Genomic DNA, 22,101 nt, shown 5'->3' with positions numbered 1-22,101 from the left:
TGACTTGCCCCAACTTGCCCCTCCTAGGGAGAAAGCATAGTCTTTGACTGGGACCTGAGGGGAAAGAGGGGACCTGGCTTTACTTGCCAGGAGTAGAGCTTCCATCTCACTGAGCTGAAGTATGGAGTAGTCATGGATTAAATGCCATAGACTCTCACTATTCTTACTGAGAATTAGTTGATTTTATTGTATAAATGTTTCTTATTTGCTCTATGTCTTTAGGACAGTCACAGTTTTCAGAGACTTTTAAATGGTAATGGTTGGTTGGTTGCTTGTTTTTATCATTTTCACCTGTTAGAGTTGTTTTGACAGAGAGGGTCTGTGGAGCTCTTCACACCACAATTCTTGGAGTTTCTAACTCGCACTCATTTTGACGGTTCCTTTTTGTCACTCTCAGATTATCCCCTTAATTTCAGGGTTTGGAGACTACATCCCTTGGATCAAATCTGGCCTATTTTTCTACATAAAAATTCCTTGGAATATAGTCATGTCCATTTGTTTGCATATTGTCTGTGTCTGACAGAGTTGTGTGATTACAACTGAGATTGACCTACAAAGCCTAAAATATTTAGTATCTGGCCCTTTACAGAAAAAAACAAACAAACAAACAAACTGCCAACCCCTAGATCAGTTGATAAGCTTTACTAATGTCTTTTATTACTTAAACATAGAGATGCTTCTCTATGTTGTCAAGAGTACCAAATACAATTAAAATCAGATTTGGCTTAAAATAAAGACAAGTATCAAATTTTAAATATAAACATGATATTTTCTGTTTTTCCAACATTTTTAGATCTGGTAGCTCAACGAGGAGAAAGATTGGAATTATTGATAGATAAAACAGAAAATCTCGTGGATTCGGTAAGTACAGAATATGATGATATTTTTCAAGATATAAAGTAGAAAAACTGGTTGATGGCTAACTTAATAGGGAAATGTCTTAAATTCAATACTGTAGTCTTTTTTCTTCTGACCTCCATTATGTGATTGCATTCTGATTATGAGCACAACAGTGAGGCGTAGACAAAAAGCCATGACCCATTAAGGAAGCTTTGGTTTGGAAAACATAGTACAGAAACAATTTTTTTAAAGCTTTGGATTGATGCCTATTAATTTAGCACCTCAGCTGCACATACCAGTCTGTTTTTCTCTGTACATTTTGTAAAACATGAGAAAAAGAAATTTTCAGGCCACTGTGACCCAGTATGAATCCTGAAACCTGGACAATTCAATCATTTTGTTGCTTACCGTGACAGCTTGAGCTTTCCTTATATCAAGCAAGAGGCACGGATAGGGAAGGGCCTCTGAGACTTAAAGGAATCAGTGTGTCCCTGTCACGTACTTCTGCTACAGTTAAGTGTGTCATTGCATTCTCCATCTGGTTAGTAGATGAAAGTTTTGAGGAAAGATGATGGTGAATAGAAACAGGGCAGAGATTGGTTCCACCTTGAGTCTGCACAATCACAAATTTTAATGCAGAGTGGAATTTTGCACTTAGAAATAGATCAGTGAGTGCTCATGTTCATTTTTACTGGCAGCTAGATTGCAGTAGTTAATAGCACAAGCTCTAGAGTTGGGTTACCTAGGATTAAATCTCATCTCTGCCACTTATTAGTTGTGTGACCTCAGGAAAGTTACTTAACTGTACCTCAGTCATTATCTGTGAAATGGAGATGTATCTACTTCATTAGTGGTTTGAGGCTTAAATCAGATAATGCATGCAAAGTGCCTAACACAATGTCTGATACATAGTGAGAGTTATTTAAATGTTTATTGTCATTGTTAGTTTTACAGGGACATTTGTTAACAGTAGGTCTTAGAAGAATAGCAGTGTTTTCATCAAAACATGTGGTAATTGGAGGAAGGGTGGCACCATACAGGGAGTCAAAACCCCAGGGTTCTGTAATGAATCACTCTATAACCCACTGCTAGGATGTGAAGAGGATGAAGAAGCATCTGATCCTGGACATGCAGGCTGATTAATTTCTTTGGTACTTCCAGTCCATCTCTTAGCTTTTTAAAAAAATCCTCACCTGAATATGTCTATTGATTTTAGAGGTAAAAGAAGGGGAGGGTGAGAGGGTGAGAGAAACATTGATCAGTTGCCTCCCATATGTGTTCCAACTGGGGATCAAACCCACAACCTAGGTATGTGCCCTGACCAGGAATCAAACCCACAAGCTTTTGGTGTATGGGACAGTGCTCCAATGCACTGAGCTACTCATCCAGGCCCATATCTTAGATATTCTTAATCCTAAAATTAAGATGGGAATGGTTGTGTTTGATATACTAATATAGTTTGTACTTTCCAAATAAAAGTCTTCTTAATTTAGTTGACTACATTTCCCAGCACAACAAAAGGGGCTCATGAGCTAACAGGTGTCTCTTTTTCCAGAGGAATAACATGCATACAATAAAGTACAGCAAGTATATTACTTTTAATTACTGTAAAGTTCAGTTATTTTTTTACATGTCTATGCCCATGTAACCACCACCTAGATCAAGATATAAAACATTTTGAACACCTCAGAAGGCTGTCTCATGCCCCTTCCAGTCAATAATCCCCAATAAACTGTTTTCCTAATTTGTACCACCCTGGACAATATTTTGCCTATTCTTAAAATGTATAGAAATGAAACCATATGTCATGTACTCTGCTGTGTCTGGCCTCTTTTGCTCATCATTATACCTGTGAGATTCATCCACATTGTAGTAAAGCTTATTCTTTTTATTGTTTTCTTCTCTTTCATTGTATAAATCCATCTACCAAAATTTGTTTATACATTCTCCTCTGTAGGGCTCCAATTTTGGATTCTCTATTTTATTTCATTGATCTGTTTATCTACCTTTATGCCAATAGCACACTGTATTGATAACTATAGCTTTATAGAATTCACTAAGTCCTCCAACTATGTTCGTCCCCAGGATTGTCTTCACTATTTTAGGTCCTTTGCATTTCCATTTATATGTCAAAATAAGCTTGTTATTTTCCATCTTTAAAAACACCATGTATCTTTGATTGTGATTGCATTTACTCTGTAGGTCAGGTTAGGGAGCATTGGTATCTTGACAGCACTAAGTCTTCCTTCCCGTAAACATGGCACATTTCTGCTTTTGTGTAGAATTTCTTCAATTTTTCTGAACAATGTTTTGTAGTTTTTAGTGTATAGGTCATACACATATTTTCTCAAATTTACCCTTGAGAATTTCATGCTTTTCTATCCTATTGTAAACTATTAAGTTTCATTTTCTAATATTGCTAATATAAGGGAAAAGACTCATAGAGTGCTGTCTGGTGTAGCTCAGTGGATTGAACACTGACCTACGAACCAAAGGGTTGCCGGTTTGATTCCCAGTCAGGGCACATGCCTGGGTTGTAGGCCAGATCTCCAGTAGGGGGCATGCGAGAGGCAACCACACATTGATGTTTCTCTCCCTCTCTTTCTTCCTCCCTTCCCCTCTGTCTAAAAATGAGTAAAATCTTTTTTAAAAAGATAGAGAAAATACTCATAGAAATAAAATGAGAAATGAAAGAGAAGTTCCACAGACATTGCAGTATACAAAGGATCACACTGGAATACTATGAAAGACTATATGCCACCAATTTAATAGTGTAGAAGAAATGAATAAGTTCCTAGACATATATAACCTTCCTAGACTGAATCATGAAAAATTGGAAAATCTAAATAGACTGATCAGCAGTGAGGAAATTGAAACAACCATCAAAAACCTCCCCCCAAAATAAAAGTTCAGGACCAGATGGCCTTGTAAGTGAATTCTACTAGACATTCAAAGAATATTTGATACCTGTCCTTCTCAAACTCTTCCAAAAAAATTGAAGAAGATGCAATAATTCCTAACACATTTTATGAGGCCAACGTAACCCTGATACCAAAAACTTGGCAAGGATAAAACAAAAAAATAAACTACAGACCCATATCTCTGAATATAGATGCAAAAATCCTTTAAAAAATTAAGAAATTGAATATAACAATACATTTAAAAATACATCACAATCAAGTAGGGATCATTCCAAGGGCACCATGATGGTTCAACAGACACAAATTGACCAGTGCGATACACCACATTAACAGAACAAAGGATAAACATCCTATGATTTTATCAATAGATGTAGAAAAGCATTCAATAAGATCTATTTATGATTAAGACACTCAATAAAATGGATATAGAAGAAAAGTACCTCAACATAATAAAGACCATATTTGACAAACCCAAGCTAATATACTTAATGGTGAAAAACTAAAAGCTTTTCTTCTAAAACCAGGAACAAGACAAAGATGACCATTTTCACCACTCTTATTCAACATAGTGTTAGAAGTCCAGGCCAGAGAAATCAGGCAAGAGAAAGCAATAAAAGGCATCCAAATTGGGAATGAAAAAGTAAAAGTGTCACTTTTTGCAGATTACATGATTTATATAGAAAACCCTAAAGACTCCACCAAAAAACTATTAGAAACAATAAACAAATACAGCAAAGTTGCAGGATACAAAATCAGTGTACAGAAAATCCACTGTATCCCTTTATATTCACAATGATATTTTGGAAAAGGAAATGAAAACAGCAATTCTTTTGCAATCACAACAAAATGGATAAATTACCTAGGAATAAATTAACAAAGGATGTGAAGGACCTGTATACAGAAAACTACAAAGTATTATTAAAAGAGATTGAAAAAGACACAATGAAATGGAAGGATATTCTGTGTTCATGGATTGGAAGAATAAATATAGTTAAAATGTCCATATTGCCCAAAGCAATATACAGATTTTAATGCAGTCTTCATCAAAATTTCAAGGATATTTTTAAAGAAATATAACAAAAATATAATCAGATTTGTATGGAACCACAAATGACCCCAAATAGCCAAAGCAATCCTCAGAAAAAATAACAAAGCCAGAGGTATCACACTACCTGAGTTCCAATTATACTACAGAGCAAATGAAAATCAAAACAGCGTGGTATTGGCAGAAAAACAGACACACAGACCAATGGAACAGAATTGAGAGCCCAGAAATAAAACCACAAACATATAGGCAAATAACTTCTGACAAAGGAGCCAAAAACTTACAACAAAGAAAAGAAAGCTTCTTCAATAAATGGTGCTGGGAAAATTGGAAAGCCACATGAAAAGAATGAAACTAGACTACTGTTTGTCCCCATGTACAAAAATGAATTAAGAATGGATCAAAGACCTAAATACAAAATCTGAAACAGTATATTACATAGAAGAAGCCATAGGTACTAAATTTAGGGGCCTTGGTCTTACAGGGCATTTTATGAATTTGATCCCAACAGCAAGGGAAGTAAAGGAAAAAAAATAAATGAATGAGACTATAACAAACTAAAATACTTCTGCACAATGAAAGAAACCAACAACAAAGACAAAGGTTTAATATCCAAACTATATTAAAGAACTTTTACAACTCAACACCAAACAATCCAATTAAAAATGGGCAGAGGACCTGAATAGATTCTTCTCCGGAGAGGGCATACAAATGGTCAACAGATATATGAAATGATGCTCAACTTCACTAGCAATTAAGGAAATGCAAGTCAAAACAATGAGATATCACCTCACATCTGTTAGAATGGCTATTATCAACAAGACAAGTAATGACAAGCGAGGAAGAGTTTGTAGAGAAAAAGGAACCCTCATTCACTGCTGGTGGGAATGTAGACTGGTACAGCCACTATGGAAAATAGTATGGAGGTTCCTCAAAAAATTAAGGCTGCAGTTACCATATGACCCAGCAACCCCTCCTTTGGGTATCGACCCCAAAAAGTTGAACACATTTATTCACAAAGATCTGTGTAGCCTTATGTTCATTGCAGCATTATTCATGGTGGCCAAGACATGGAATCAACCACAGTATCTTTCAATAGATGAATGGATAAAGAAAGTGTGGTACGTATATTCAATGGAATATTACTCAGCCATAAGAAAAGATGAAATACTGCCATTTGCAACAACATGGATGGTCCTTGAGACTATTACTGTAAGCAAAACAAGTCAGTCAGAAAAAGCTAAGAAACATGATTTCATTCATATGTGGGGAATAAAACTGAAATTCATAGGCACAGGCAAGAGTATGGTGGTTACCAGAGGGAAGGGGTGTGGGAGGGTAGTAAAGGGTAATGGGGACAAATATATGGTGATGGAAAATGATTTGATTTGGGTGGTGGGCACACAATGCAATAAACAGTTCATGTATCATTCACTTGAAACGTACATAATCTTATTAACTAATGTCACCCCAATAAATTTAATTAAAAAAAATGTAAAATAAGATAAGTAGATAATTTGTCAATGTTCAAATATTGACTTGAGGGTTGTGGAGGAATCTCCACCCCAACCAACTGAATGACATAACTCTTTTCAGTTTTATTAGTTTCATTGCTCACTGCTTTTTCTTATCTACATTATCTTCTTATTTCTGGAATTCTTTATTGTGATTTAGTTTGTAAGTAATTTCAAAGAGTTCAGACAGCTGAGAAATTTACAAACTATACAGTTTAGAGGGCACATACTTGAAGACCACCCTCAGTTCTGACACCAACTGCAAGTTTATTTGTTCCCAAAACCACCCTCAGGTTTGATCATTTACTAGAGGGACTCACAGACCTCCATGAAAGCTGTCATACTCACTGTTATGGTTTATTACAGGCGAAGGATACAGATTAAGCTCAGCCAAGGCAAAGAAGCACATACGGGGGAGTTTGGGACAGTACCAAACCCAGAGCCTGTGTTGTCATATCTGCATGGAGTTAGAACATGTCAGCCTCCCAGCATACATGTGTTACAGCATGCATAGAGTATTATCAAGCAGGGAAACTTGCTCAAGCCATGGTATTCAGTTTTCATCGATGTTTTATTATGTAGGCACAATTGACTGATTGCCTACTTGCTTGATTTGTCTGCAGACTCCACCTTCTCTATGTGTGACCCAAAGCCTCTACCCTAAATCATACAGTTGGTCTCTGTAGTGAATAAGCCCCACCTTAAATCACACTTGGCTAGCCCAATATACCCCAGGCAAGCAAAGATTTTACCTCCCAGGAGCTACGGGCAAAGGTCACACCCCTTTGGGACAAGTTTAAGTTCTTCACTACATAGTACAGTTCATAGGCATTTGGATCATTTCCACTTTTGAGATAAGTCATATAGTACAGTTGGAAATATTTTTGTACATGTCTTTTGGTGAACTTGTGCATACATCTCTTTTGGGTATATACCTAGGAGTAGAAGTGCTGGGCAATTAGGGAATTTTGTTGTTTGCTTGTTTTGAACTGCTTCTGTCCTGCTGGGAATGGTTCAGTAGATACTGAGAAATTGATATTTCAAAAGAAAATGGATAACCGAAGAACTGCAAGTCAATACACATCTTCATATGGAAATTGAATGGGCATTATGCAAAATCCCAGAATTATACTGGGCAGAGTAGGCAAATGTGTTTGCAGCCAGCTGGCTTAGAAGAAGCCTTTCTTATTGGAAGCATAAAGAGGATAAGGCTTTTCTACTAGCAGGAAGAATCACTTCTGGTGCTTTACATTATGTGCATGGCTATGGTGGAGAAGAAAAAGGAGGGAAGCCTTTCCAATGGGCTAATATTGCTTGCCATAGATCTGGCAGAGTTCTGCTTTTGGGGACTAGGGATTATGAATGGCCGTTTCTACAGGGAAGAGAGAAAAGGGGTAAAGAACACTGGAACTTAACAGAATTAATGAAGGTAAAAGTTTTGCAGGTAGTGCTGCAAATCAGTCATGTAGTCAGTGCCAGAAATCAAGCAAATTTGTGTTTTTTCCCTAGTCTGTCACCTTCAAAACAACCAGCAGAAATCTTGCCCGAGCCATGTGTATGAAGAATCTCAAACTTACTATCATCATCATCATCGTATCAATTGTAAGTTTTTATCCTTTAATGTGGTTTTATGTTTTAATCTCTAAGATTTTAGGGGCTGGAATTCTTTTTTTTTTTTCAAAGATCTTATTTATTTTTATACAGAGGGGAAGGAAGGGAGAAAGAGAGGCAGAGAAACATTAATGTGTGGTTGCCTCTAGTGCGCCCCTTATTGGGGACCTGGCCCACAGCCTAGGTGTGTGCCCTGTCTGGGAATTGAACCAGTGACCCTTTGTTTGCAGGCTGGCACTCAGTCTACTGAGCCACACCAACTAGGGCTTAGAATACTTTCTAATAATTAGCACTCTACAATGAGCTATGTATAACTTTTAATGGTGAAACACATGACCAAACAGTGGCTTTCCCATGAAGTCACATTGAAATATTATCTCTACTTAAACCCCATATCCCTATTTAGAATCCTTATATGTAAGGAGCTGTGCAAGCCATTCCAAATATTCCTGGATATGTAATGTTTTTGTTGCTACTGAAATGGGATTCTTTTAATATCGCATTTTTTAAATTGATTCCATAGTTTCTAATTATATTTCTCTTTTCTAGTTTATGTCATTTTCTATTTATTGCTGGTTTCTTTTCTCTAATTGATGTATTTTGTGTCTGGAAAATTTGCATAACTTTTATTAGCTGGAATAGTTGATTCTTCTGTATGCTATAGGTCAGGAGTCAGCAAACATTCTGAAAGTGCTGGATGATAAATATTTTAGGCTTTGTGGGCTATATACAGTCTATCACGTATTCTTTTAATTTCTTTTTAATGATTTTATTTATTTATTTTTAGAGAGAGGGGAAGGGAAGGAGAAAGAGAGGGAGGGAAACATCAATGTGTGGTTGCCTCTCAAGTGCCTCCTACTGGGGACCTGGCCGGCAACCCAGGCATGTGCCCTGACTGGGAATCAAACCGGTGATTCTTTGGTTTGCAGATCTGCACTCAATCCACTGAGCTACACCACCCAGGGCTATTCTTATTTTTAAGCAATCATTTACCATTCTTAGCTTATAGGCCATGGGCTATATTTTACTGACCCCTGGTATAGTGGTAAATTTATAATACCATCTGTTAAAAATTTTAACTTCATCAAATTTACACACACACACACTTTATATGTAATTTTATATAAGTATATATTTTTTCTTGTATTTACTAGCAGTATTAAGTAATTATGATGTCAATGGGCATCTTTATTTAGTTCCCATTTTTAATTGAAATGCTTCTAATATTTCATTTTTAAGAGTGACATTTAGCCCTGGCTGGTGTGGCTCAGTAGATTCAGTGCTGGCCTGTGAACCAAAGGGTCACCAGTTCGATTCACAGTCTAGGGTACATGCCTAGGTTGTAGGCCAGGACCCTGGTAGGGGGCACTCAAGAGGCAACCAAACTTTGATGTTTCCCTCTCTTTCTTCCTGCCATCCCCTCTCTAAAAATAAATAAATAAGTAATCTTTTAAAAAAGAGAATGTTTAAAAAAAATTTTAAAGAGTGATATTTACTCTGAATTCTTGTTGGATTTTTATTGTCAAGTTAAACAACTTTTATTTCTGTATTTTTTGTTTTTTCAATTTGTATTGATTTGAGGGGGGACATCAGTTTGGTTTTTTTATGCATTTATTGGTTGATTTTTGTATGTGCCGTGACTGTAGATTGAACCCACAACCTTAGTGTATCAGGATGATGCCCTAACCACCTGAGCTATCCAACCCGGGAAGTTTTATTTCTAGTTTGCTAAAACATTTTATCAGGAATAAGCATTTAATTTTAGGAAATGAAATTTCTCTACTCAATGAATTGATAATGTGACTATTTATATTTCATATTAATGTATTGAATTATATTAATAACTGCTTTTATAATTGACTATTGCAATAACTTCTTTCTGGGATAACTATTATTAACTATGATTTCTGGGATAAATACTTAGAGGTTATTATGCAGTACTTTTTAATACATGATAAGTATAATTTCCTATTATCGATTTAGTAGTTTTCTTATCTGTAAATATGAATTAGTTTATATGCTGTTCTTTTGGTACCCACGTGTAAACAAATACTGGACCTCTTTGAACTATTCTGCATGTCTAGCAACCTTTTCAGCATGTTTAAACTCCATTTTGCATTTCATTCTGGGAGACTCATTCTACTAACTGTTCCAGCAAAGTAAATTTATTTTCAGCTCTGTTTATTCTACTGTCCAGCTCTTTTATTTATTTATTTGTTTGTTTGTTTATTATAACCATGTTTTAAATTTTTAAGAACTCTTATTATACATAGTTTAACCTTTTTTTCATGGAACTTGTGTACTTGTTAACAAATGTACTCTATCCTTGCTGTCTTTCTTTTACCATCAGCTTTCCTTTGATTTGGTAATTATAATTAGTGTGTCATTACCTACTGAAAGGTTAATAGCAACATTCTTACTCACAGTTAATATAAATATAGAGTATCTACTGTACATTTTAAATTTTTATCCTAATAATGATAAATTAATCCATGCATAAAACTTAAGAATGTACTTAATAATAAAACAATACTTCAAATGAATTATAATTTGTAATGTTTATGACTATTAATGATATATCAATAAGAGTTTCTCACATAGCTGAATTCCTTCTAGTTTCCAGTGAAGAGAAGCAACCCCACTGCTTTCTTTCCCACTAGAAAAAGCACAGTAGAATTATGCTTTCTGTGAGAATTTATGCAAATCCATGAGAATTATATCAGAAAGGATCACTTTAATTCAACTGATATCTTTGAAAATACTAAATTAGTGTATTACACAACTGCTACTCTGATGGAACCAGTATTTGTTACTAGGTCTTTACACTGCTTTACGTGTTATTTCGGAGCCTATGATAGATTCAAGAAAATAAGATTGCTTTTCTCCTCTTTCCAGGTGTTCATCTATATCATCGTGTCACCTCTCTGTGGTGGATTTACATGGCCAGGCTGTGTGAAGAAATAAACAAGAAAAAGTTGTCAGTAACCAAGGATATGAGAGAACAAGGGGTTGAAAACTCCATGTGATTTAAGCCTTTTAATACTGACAGATGGTTTCTGCCAGTCTCTTCAACCTTCTTTCTTTTTCTGTTTTTAATCTTATGCTGTGCATCCATATTGATCTTTGTCCTGTCAACCAGTTTATTCCAGTACACTTCAGATTGAACCATTCGTTGCAGCAGTAGCTTTACTAAGCTTTTTGTTTGTCTGTTTGGTTAACTACTCCTGTCATTTACTTAGAGAAACATTTTTGCTTGTGATTGCACAAAGTTGTCACCAAGGCAGAACGCACCAGTCTTCTGAGCTATCTACTATAACTAGAGGTGAATTTTGTATGTGCACACAAAAGTATTCAAGAAGCAGATAGTATAGGTAACATCTCATTTTGTTTTTTGTTCTCAAAGAGTTCTAGGTGCTTGAAAACAATATAAGTGGAGAATCATTGTTATTTGGGAAATTGTTATTGTTGGTGCTGCTCGCTTCTAGGAGCTGAAGCAGAACAAGTATTAGACATTTTCTCTCAGTCAGAAGGAGAACATTTTGCTAGCCCATTAGAAGCACATGGAGTTATCTTTGACCTCCTAGTGTTCACTTTCAAGAAGAACATTTTGACCATTTATAAACCTCGCAGAGTTTGGTATCTTCTATTTCCCCATTGCAGTTAATTTGAGAAGAGGCTGGTTTATTAGAAGGTTATGTTTTTTAATATATACTTTTCTTCAGTTGATATTCTTCAGTTGATATTAGGACAATTATATAGTTAATAGAATATGTATTGGAGGGAGTGAGGAGGCAAATTCCTCTGGGTCACCAAAGAAAAAGGAGAGAATCACAGTGAATGTGCTGGCAGTTTAGCTGTATGAAGGGAGGTAGCACGGGAATTTTTTTGCCCATCTGGGAAAAGCCCAAACAGAATATAGTCAACAGTTAACTCCGGGGTTTGGGTTTGACTGTTGTTGAATAGTAGTCTGAGAATCCTTTGTGGTTTAATAAGTTCTTTAACTGCCTAGTTTTGAATAATTCTTTTGTGAAAGAAGAGTAGGCAGTGTGATGTATAGAAACAATACAAGACAGTTTAACATTCATTTAAATGCACTGTAAGAAAACTGGAGCGTAATCATACTGCTTTGGCTACTCCGGCATCTGTCAGCTAGTATGTAGTTTTAGTGTGTATCTGAAAGGGCATTTGCAGCCTGAGATCTGATTACATTTATTTATCAATAAGTGCCAGTAAGTGGAAATTAAATTACATTTGACTATTTTTCCCAATGAAAGAAAAAAAAATTAGTCAATAAAAACTAGTCACCTGTTTAGCCTAGTCATGTGCCTTGAATATATATGTCACAGTCTGGCTCATGCTACCTGTTTTTCAGTAGAAGCCTTTCGATTCATGCTACCAGACTCGTTTATTTGACATGTGCAGTGGAACTCTTTTCCTGGTGACCATGCATAGTGCAAATGTTTTTCCAGTTTTGTTTATCAACACTAATGCCTTTTAAGTACATCAGCATTTCCTGTTGGAAAACATATTTGTTCCAGGAAAACACTTGGCATTCCTGAATAATAATTTCTAAATGTCTTTAATCCAAAGAAAGAGACTTAAAGTGTATTTCCTTTCTTGTACACAACTGTAAAAAATGATGTGCATGTTTTAGGGATGGATTACTTAATGATCCTTTGATCTGTTTATGTATAAGAATGCTCTTTTAAATCATATAATCTTGTTTTAAGTGATGCACAAACTGAAGGCATTAATAAAATTTAAGAGTAACACAGTGGGTTACTTGTTTTAGAATTTCTTCCTGGAATCTAATTTCTTCCAATGACATTTTGCCATAGTTTACAGAACAAAAGTATTTATGCTGAAAAGACTTCAGAAGTGTAACTTACAGCAGCCTTCAGTAAAGAGCAATAGCATTGTCTTAGGTTTATAAAATTTCTTCAAAACCAAAAGACACGAAAGAACTTAATAAAATATATAGGTCATACTGAAAGCAGTGGAAGATCCTGAAATGACGACACAGCCTCCACAACTATCATCCTGAGACCATGGTTGAGACAACAAATAAAGAACCCCAGAGATTGTAGGTATTTACCTCTTTTCCTCAGATGCATGACCACAAGGTTACATAGTGTCACAATCCATAAATTTCCCTCAGAATGAATGGATATGGCTTACATCACATAGTAGTTTCTCCTTGTTTAGCTCTGCTAAATTGGGTTGCTTCCCAGGGTATCTTGATGGAAATAGGTGTAACAACAAATAATAGCAGCACTAAGACCCCCACTCCCCACCACTATTCAACATTACAAGCAGGTCTCTTTCTGACAGCTCTCTTTTGAAGAATAATAAATGGGGTGGAATGGTGGTGGTAGTTGACCTATGATTCAGTTTGAATTCAGTGAGGAAACAACAAGCTTAATACAAGATTCAAGCTTACACAGGTATATGACAAACTGGGACAGGAAGGTGTAGAAGGGAGGCACCAAGGTATAAGAGGAACTATCCTAAGCACATGCACTTGAAGAACTAAGCACGTGCACTTGAAGAACTGGCACTGCGGACAGGATGGAGCTTGCTGAAAAACCTGACAATCCCTATGTATCTCTTTGCCAAAGTGGGTGTGAGGATTGCCATGTGGAAAGGTTTGTTGAAGCCACAGCCTCGATGGACCTGATGCCAAGGACCTAACTTGTGCCTGAATTGGTGAGCAGGGCCAGTAATCAGGAGGATGGGCTGGCTGTGGAGTGGAGACTGAGGAAAAGCTGGGGTACACCAGGCACCTTTGCATCTTTGTGTCTGACTGCCCTGACCATCAGGATATTGGCCTCCACTTCCCTCTGCTGCTTTCCAAGTCGCAACACGAGTTCATTTTGCTGGCAAAACAATCCTAAAAGCATGTAGGGAAATGGGTTTCTATAAAATTCCCAGCTTCTGATGAGAGCTATGGTGTCAGTCCAGGAAAGCCACGTTGTTCCCAGATTACTCATTAGATCAGTTTAACTGCTTTATCTTATCAAGAAAGGCTATTAAAGCATTCTTTTGGTCAGGATACAGTGTACAAAATTATTTTGGATTCATGCTGTTCAATAAACAAAAGCATTATCTAAATCCAAAATATGTTGTGATTTTTTATATCTCTTTTCCAAAGACAAGAAGAAGCTGTGAATTTACCACTAACAACAATGTTGCTCTTTCAGCAAGTGGAATTGCTTCACAGCAAGATAACCAACCGAACGGGTGGCTGCAGCTGCTGACCCTAAGTGAACCCCTTCCTTCCGTGTGCTTCAGATCCCACAGCTGTGCAGTGGGCCGTCAGTGATGGGTATCTGCTGTTTTCCCCAGCCCAGCATCTGGTCTACCCAAATCCAGCACCTCAGCTTTCCTTTGTGAATTCGTCTCACCTCTTCCCAGTCCAAACAGCTCCAAAGGGCTGACCCTATGTCTAGCCAATAACATGTTCCATCCTCTGGGTGCTCTGATGGGTTCAAGGATGAGAATGACCGAGCCAGGCCAAAGGCATTTTTGATATTTTTATTTATGTTTCTCATTTAATATTACTTTGTATTGGTTTCAGGTGTACAGCACAGTGGTTAGACAATCATATTTTACAAAGTGTTCTCCCTGATAGTTTCAGTGTCCAGCTAGCATTTTTAAGCTGTAAATTTTCATGGAACCCAAGGGAAGGAAAATCCCACCCATTTAGAATGATGGGTGAGTGGGTGTCAGCCCGAGTTGCTGGAGGCTCTGGATGCAGGGAGAGAGACTGTGCCTGTGACTGGCACCACCCAAGGGCACTTAGCAGGATGGAGTGTGGAAAGGGACCAGGTCCCACTGCAACAGTGTGAGAAGCTGGACCTGCCAGGTCTAAACTTATTCTTAAACTTGCCTCTTGCAAGTATTAATATACGTAGGATCTAATATGAATAAAACCAGAGGCATTAGATATATAGAACAGACAACTCAGAGGGGAAGGGGTTTGGGCAGACTGTAATAAATCATCCAAAAAACATATATGCATGTATGAATAGTCTGTGAACAGACAACAATGATGAAGGTCAAGGTGGGGCTTGGAGGGAGGCAAAGTGGGGGGAAATGGGGGACATCCGTAATAGGGTCAACAATAGAAAATTATTATTTTACTTCAGTAAATGTGTCCAGTTCTTAGCAATCAAGAAAGTCCTAGCCAACTAATCCCTGAGACTCCTTCCAGTATGGTATTGTCACTAGGCAGGCCACAGCTGGGAGAGATGAAGACCTGCATAGGGTCAGATCTTAGGGGAGCTGCTGAACAGCTCTGTCACTATTCCTCCCCTGTCACTATTCTTCCCCTGTGACAGGGGAACCCCAGAATAATGAGAGGAGAACCTACAGGGGAAAGAGGTCCCTGGATGGATAATTTATCTGTTCATATTTTCCTTATTTTGGTGTCCATGTTATTAATCTTTATTTTTACTAGGAAATCACCCATTTCTTCTAGGTTTCCAGTTTGATTCAATGGGTTTATCTTATCTCACTTTTAACTTCTTTCTTTCCAGTTTTTAAATAGAATTGTTACAATTCATGAACAAGTATCGATTCATTATTATTCACTAAATTCTACATTTTATTCAGGTTCCTGCATTCACACAATCTCAGTGCTGGTACCTCTATGTGTTAAAGTCCTTACCGATCATCCAACCAGAGAGGTTAATGCTGACAGCTGGGGTACCTGGTGGATCATTGAATTGTGGTGTTATGATAGGAAATGAGACCAGAAGAAACTGGCCTTATAAGAGTCTCAACACTGTGCTGGTGATGAGACTTTATTGTCTAGGTTTGGGGAGTGGGTGGAGGCTGTTAGTTGTTCTGTACAAAGGAAGTGACAGGATTAGATTCCTAATTTAGAAAGATCAAGCTGGTCACAGTATAGAGGTTGGACTGGATGAGAGAGGGACAGGAAACAAAGACCTTGAGAAGACTGGTTACAGGTGATGCTGGCTTGGGCTGAGACAGGGACCATGGCTTTGGAGAGGAGCAGGGGTATGAAGAGTAGGGAGAGACTGGTTAATATTATCCTGAGGATAAAGCTAGCACAGATGCAAGAGAGTGCTTAGGGGAACTTTGAATATTTGGACACCAATAGGAGAGCTTATTCTGCTAAAAGGAGAGTAAATGCTTTTTTTATTTAATTTATCCAGCCTGTGAAAGGTAAAAAAAGGACAAAGAAGAGGGAGGGACAGTGAGTGCTGATCACATGTTGGGCAGGAGCTAACATACACTACTTCACTGAATCTTCTCAGCCATCTTGAGAGGGAGCAGTTATCCCATATGCCAGATGAGGAGACTGAGTCTCCATTTCTTTGCCTGAAGTCACACAACTAGTGGGTGGTAGGGCCAGTAGTCAACTCTATGTTTGTCTGTGGCTCAGGCACTACTCCATAAGGAAACCTCCACCCTAGACTCCATTTCGTGCACCTAGAAAGCTCTTATTAGTTGAGACCTCAAAGGAAGGGATCATGCACAGAAGCAGCCTAGTGCTCTGGACTGAAGAACACATCTTAAAGGGCCAGAGGACAGGCAGGGTGTAGAATTTGGGAACTCATTGTTGCAGGAATCTGAATCTGTCCCCATCCCCAGCCTCCTGCCCTAGTCCCACCCCATAAATCAGCTTGAGTCCAAGATAAACTGAACTGGCAGATTTTCTTAAAGTACAATGACCAAAATTCAATCCAAACCTTCAAGTACTATTTGGATTATTCTATTTGTCCAGGATACTATGTGCGCATGTTCTTGTGGCCCACCTTGGCCCATTTAGGTTCGGACCTGGACTTTGAACTGTGTTAGAATCAGTCTTCAGATTAAATATTATATCTGTAAAATGAGAAATGGTGGCAGTAGGTGAAATAAGGCATGTGAAAGGCCTAAAGCCATATGTATCTCAAAGTGAGCTTAATACAGAGGTTCTGGGTTCTCATTTTTTAAAAAAATTCTCACCGAGGATATATTTAGTGATTTTACAGAGGGGAGAGGAGAGAAAAAACACATTGATGTGAGAGAGACACATCTATCAGTTGCCTCCCATACGCACCCCGACCAGGGATACAACCCACAACATTTCGGTGTACCCAATGATGTTCCAACTAACTGAGCCACCCAGCAAGGGCTAGATTCTTATTTAAACAAAATTTTAAACATTTTATTAATATTTGCAAGTCAATAATGTAATACCTCACATAAACAAAAGGAAAGACAAAAATCACATGATCATGTCAATAGATGCAGAAAAAGCATTTGATAAGGTACACTACCCATTCATGATAAAAACACTCAGCAAAGTGGGAATAGAGGGAGCATTCCTCAACATAATAAAGGCCATATTTGAGAGACATACAGCCAACATCATACTCAATGAGCAAAAACTAAAAACTTTCCCACTAAGATCAGGAACAAGACAAGGATGTCCACTTTCACCACTTCTATTCAATATAGTATTGGAAGTCCTAGCCACAGCAATCAGACAACAAAAAGAAATAAAAGGCATCAAAATTGGAAAAGAGGAAGCAAACTGTCATTATTTGCAGATGGCATGCTAGTATACATAGAAAATCCTATACACTCCACCAAAAACTATTCAACCTAATAAATGAATCTGGCAAACTAGCAGGATACAATATTCAGAAATTGAAGGCATTTTTGTACATCAACAACAAAATATCAGAAACAACTCAGGAAAAAATATCTCATTTGCTATACCAACAAGAAAAATAAAGTACCTAGGAATAAAGCTAATCAAGGAGGCAAAAGACCTTTACTCAGAAAACTACACAACACTAAAAAAAGAAATTAAGGAAGACACAAATAAATGGAGGCATATACCCTGTTCATAGATTGGAAGAATTAACATCATCAAAGTGTTCATAACTACCCGAAGCAATTTACAGATTCAACACAATCCCTATTAAAATACAAATGACATATTTCACAGATATAGAATGAACATTTCAAACATTTATATGGAATCATAAATGACCCTGAATAACCTCAGCAATTTTGAGAAAGAAGAACAAAGTAGAATGAATCACAATACCTTGTATCAAACTATATTACAAGGTTACTGTAATTAAAATAATCTGGTACTGACATAAGAACACACACATAGATCAATGGGACAGAATAGAGAGCCCAGAAATAAACCCATGTATCTATGGTCAATTAATATTCAACAAAGGGGGCAGGAGCATTAAGTGGAGTAAAAATAGCCTCTTCAACAAATGGTGTTGGGAGAGCTGGACAGCTACATGTAAAAAAGTGAAAATCGAGCACCAACTTACACCATATAAAAAATAAACTCAAGGTGAATAAAAGACTTAAACATAAGTTGTGACATCATTAAAGTCCTACAGGAGAACATAGGCATGAAAATCTCAGATATTCCACACAGAAATATTTTCACTGATATGTTCCCTAGAGCAAGGGACAAAAAGGAAAGAATAAACAAATGGGGCTTCATCAAAATAAAAAGCTCCTAAATGACTAAAGAAAACATCAGCAAAATGAAAAGAGAACCAACAATATGGGAAAATATATTTGCCAATGATACCTCAGACAAGGGTTTGATCTCCAGAATATATATAGAACTCACATGACTCTACTCCAGGAAGACAAACAACCCAATTAAGAAATAGGCAAAGGAACTGAACAAACACTTCTCCAAGGAGGACATACACAGAGCCCAGGGACATATGAAGGATGCTCAGCATCACTAGCCATCAGAGAGATGCAGTTAAAACCACAGTGAGATATCACTTCATGCCAGTCATAAGAGCCATCATGAACAAATCAACAAACAGCAAGTGTTGGAGAGGATGAGGAGAAAAGGGGACCCTTGTGCACTGTTGGTGGGAATGCAGACTGGCACACCCACCATAGAAGACAGTATGGAATTTCCTCAGAAAACTAAACACAGAGCTGCCTTTTGACCTGGCCATTCCACTGCTGGGATTATACCCTAAGAACTCTGAAATACCAATCCAGAAGAACCTATGCACCACAATGTTCATAGCAGCACAATTTACAATAGCCAAGCGCTGGAAGCAACCTAAGTGCCCATCAGTAAATGAATGGATCAAAATACTGTGGTACATTTACACCATGGAATACTGCACAGCAGAAAGAAAGAAGGAGCTCCTGTCCTTTGCAACAGCATGGATGGAACTGGAAAGCATTATGTTAGGTGAAATAAGCCAGGTGGTGAAAGACAAATACCATATGATTTCACCTATAAATGGAATCTGATCAACAAAACAAACAAGCAAGCAAAATATAACCAGAGACATTGAAATTAAGGACAAACTGACAATGACCAGAGGGGAGAGGGGAGGGTGATAGTGGGGCTGAGAAGGGAAAGGGACATCAAGGAACATATGTAAAAGGCACATGGACAAAACCAAAAGGATTGAGGGTGGGAGGTGGGGCTGGGTGGGGTGGGGGGGAGGGATAGGAGAAAATGGAGATAACTCTACTTGAAAAGCAATAATAATACACTTTAAAACAACAAAAAACATTTTATTGTATTTTTCCATTACCCGCTGGTATAATGGAAATGGTATTACCCTCCCTGCCACTATCAGTATCCTGTTGTCCAAGTCCATGAGTCCTTTTTTCTTTCTGCTCAATTCTTCTACACCCTCACCCCCTTAGATGTCATCCTGTTCTCTATGAGTCTGTCACTACTTTGCTTGTTAGTTCAGTTTGTTCATTAGATTCCACGTGTGCATGAAATCATATGGTATTTGTCTTTCTCTGACTGACTTATTTCACTTAGCACAATGTTCTCTAGGTCCATCCATGCTGTTGGAAAGGGTAAAATTGTCTTCTTTTTTACAGCCAAGTAGCATTCCATTGTGTAAATGAACCATAGTTGTTTTATCCACTCATCTACTGATGGATACTTTTGCTGCTTTCATATCTTGGCAATTGTAAGTAATGCTGCAGTGAAGGTAGGGGTGTTTATGTTCTTTTGAATTAGTGTTTTTGGGTTCTTTCAGATATATTCCCAGAAGTGGGATCATTGGGTCAAAATGCAGATCCTTCTTTTGAATAAAGAATAAAATCAAGAATAAATTCAAAATGGATTAAAGACTTAAATGTTAGACGTGAAACCATAAAATTCCTATAAGAAAACATAAGCAGTAAAATTTTGGACATTTCTCATAGCAATATTTTATCTGATATATATCCTCAGGCAAGGGGAACAAAAGAAAAAATAAGCAAATGGGACTACATCAAACTAAAAAGTTTTTGCACAGCAAAGGAAACCATCAACAAAAGAAAAGACAACCCATGGAATGGGAGAACATATTCACTGATACATCTGAAAAGGTGTTAGTATCCAAAATTTATAAAGAATAACAAAACTCAACACCAAAAAACAAACAACCCAACTAAAAAATTGGCAAAGACTCTGAATGGACACTTCTCCAAAGCGGACGTATAGATGGTTCATAGATGAAGAAATGCTCAACGTCACTAATCAGCAGAGAAAAGCAAATTAAAACCGCAATGAGATATCACTTCACACTGGTCAGAATGGTCATTGTAAACGATCAACAAACAACAAGTTCTGGGGAGGTTTTGAAGAAAAGGGAAAACTCTTTTGCACTGTTGGTGGGAATGCAGACTGGTGCAGCCACTGTGGAAAGCAGTATGGAGATATCCACAAAAATAGATTCCCATTTTAAAGCTAAGTTGTTAGAGCCCATAAGGCAGGGAAATGCTCTTCTCTGCTGCCATCTCATGTACATCTTGGAAATAACACCAGAGTGGACGTAACCAGGAAAAGTTATTCTCTTCTGTCATCTAGTGTGCACCATGGGAATAACACTGGAGTAAGAAGGTTCCTGAGCCAACAAAGAATGTCAGACGTTGGGCCATGCCCCGGATTCAGTAATTTGTGCCCTGGAAGCTTCCCACTGGAATGTGGAGTCCTCTAGGTGAAACCTGGCACAGGGCTTGGCACACCCTGAGTCAACTGCCTTCTTACCTATGCATGCCTTATGCCACCCTCCCCTAAGGCAGTTTTTGAACTAATAGTGTGTTTATAAAGCCTGTGTAAGTCAGTCATGGCATCTGGGGGCAGTGAGGTGAAAAGAAAAGATTTATTTTGCATGAAAAAGAAGCAGCCCATGAGGACCTAATCAAACGGAACCCAGATGTGATAACAGAAAGCTTGGGTATGAAAAGAGCACAGAGAGGCCTTCACAAGCCAGACTGCAGTCCCTAGAAAGAGCTGGAGAGGTAGGCTGTGGAGGAACCCTGGATTCTGGCTTAGGATGTGGGGCTGGAGGGACACAGGAGACTGAAGGGACACTGGGGACTGAACTCCAGGTATAGCATTTTCAAGAGGAGCTGAACATCAAGCTCCTTAGGCAGCTTTTCTGAAAGAGTCCCCACTCCCCTTCCAGCACAGCTGTGGTAGCTGGACCTGTCTGGAAGGTTGGGGTAGAGTCCATCAGCTTTGCCCTGTCAGAGGGTGTCTTGCTCAAGGCTGCAGCCATTCCCAGGTTCAGAGGGATGTCCTGGTGTGGGAATGTCAGGCTCTGATGGTGGGGTAAGGGATAAAGGGGTATATGGAAACCCTGGGAAAACAGTGAAGATTCAGCTAAGACCCCCCCAAGAGATCCCAAACCCCTAGGGCAGCCAGACAGTCAACAACCATAAGCTGGGAACAGCTCAACACTTCACACCCTACATTCTTCATTATTTCCCTTTCTGTCAGATCATCTCCATCAACTTTTGTCATTTTCCATCACCATGTGGCAGTCTCCAAAACTCTCAGTCAATGTCTGTTTCCACAAATGAGGTTTAAGGTTCCCTCTTTTCATTCCACATCTTCACTCTCTGACAAAGCTGAGCTCCTATTCCTAGTCAACCCACTTCCTCCCTATCACTTCTTCACTCTTTTATTCAATATTTGCTTCGTGCCATTCCTCACCCCTCTTCAACACCACCAGCTTTGGCACTTTTTGTTGACCCTCCTTACCCTTCCTTAATGTTGGTCTCTTTCTGACATTCTCTGATTATACTGGGCTCTTCACAGCACCTATGGCCTTTTTCTCTGTCAACCTCTGACCGTTTATTTCTTTAGCTTTTGCCATTGTGGTCCACCTCTGCATGGATGCTTTGGGTG

At 38.1% G+C, this 22,101-nt stretch overlaps 1 protein-coding gene across 2 annotated transcripts in view; it reads left to right on the top strand.

Moving 5' to 3' along the window:
- VAMP7 (vesicle associated membrane protein 7) overlaps window positions 1-12,725 on the top strand; it is a 43,775-nt gene extending 31,050 nt beyond the window's left edge. The window contains exons 6-8 of one of the 2 annotated variants that reach the window (XM_028522631.2): window positions 794-861; window positions 7,830-7,922; window positions 10,827-12,725. In XM_028522631.2, coding sequence (XP_028378432.1) covers window positions 794-861; window positions 7,830-7,922; window positions 10,827-10,895 — 230 coding nt within the window. In that variant the 3' untranslated portion in view covers window positions 10,896-12,725. The remainder of the gene's footprint in view (window positions 1-793; window positions 862-7,829; window positions 7,923-10,826) is intronic. The other variant, XM_036017076.1, reaches the window with a different exon arrangement.
- Window positions 12,726-22,101: the final 9,376 nt, after the last annotated feature.

This window comes from Phyllostomus discolor, chromosome X, assembly GCF_004126475.2.
Source record: "Phyllostomus discolor isolate MPI-MPIP mPhyDis1 chromosome X, mPhyDis1.pri.v3, whole genome shotgun sequence".
NCBI lineage: Eukaryota > Metazoa > Chordata > Mammalia > Chiroptera > Phyllostomidae > Phyllostomus > Phyllostomus discolor.
Note: the sequence above shows the minus strand (reverse complement) of the source record. Positions and strands in the feature narration are given on the sequence as shown.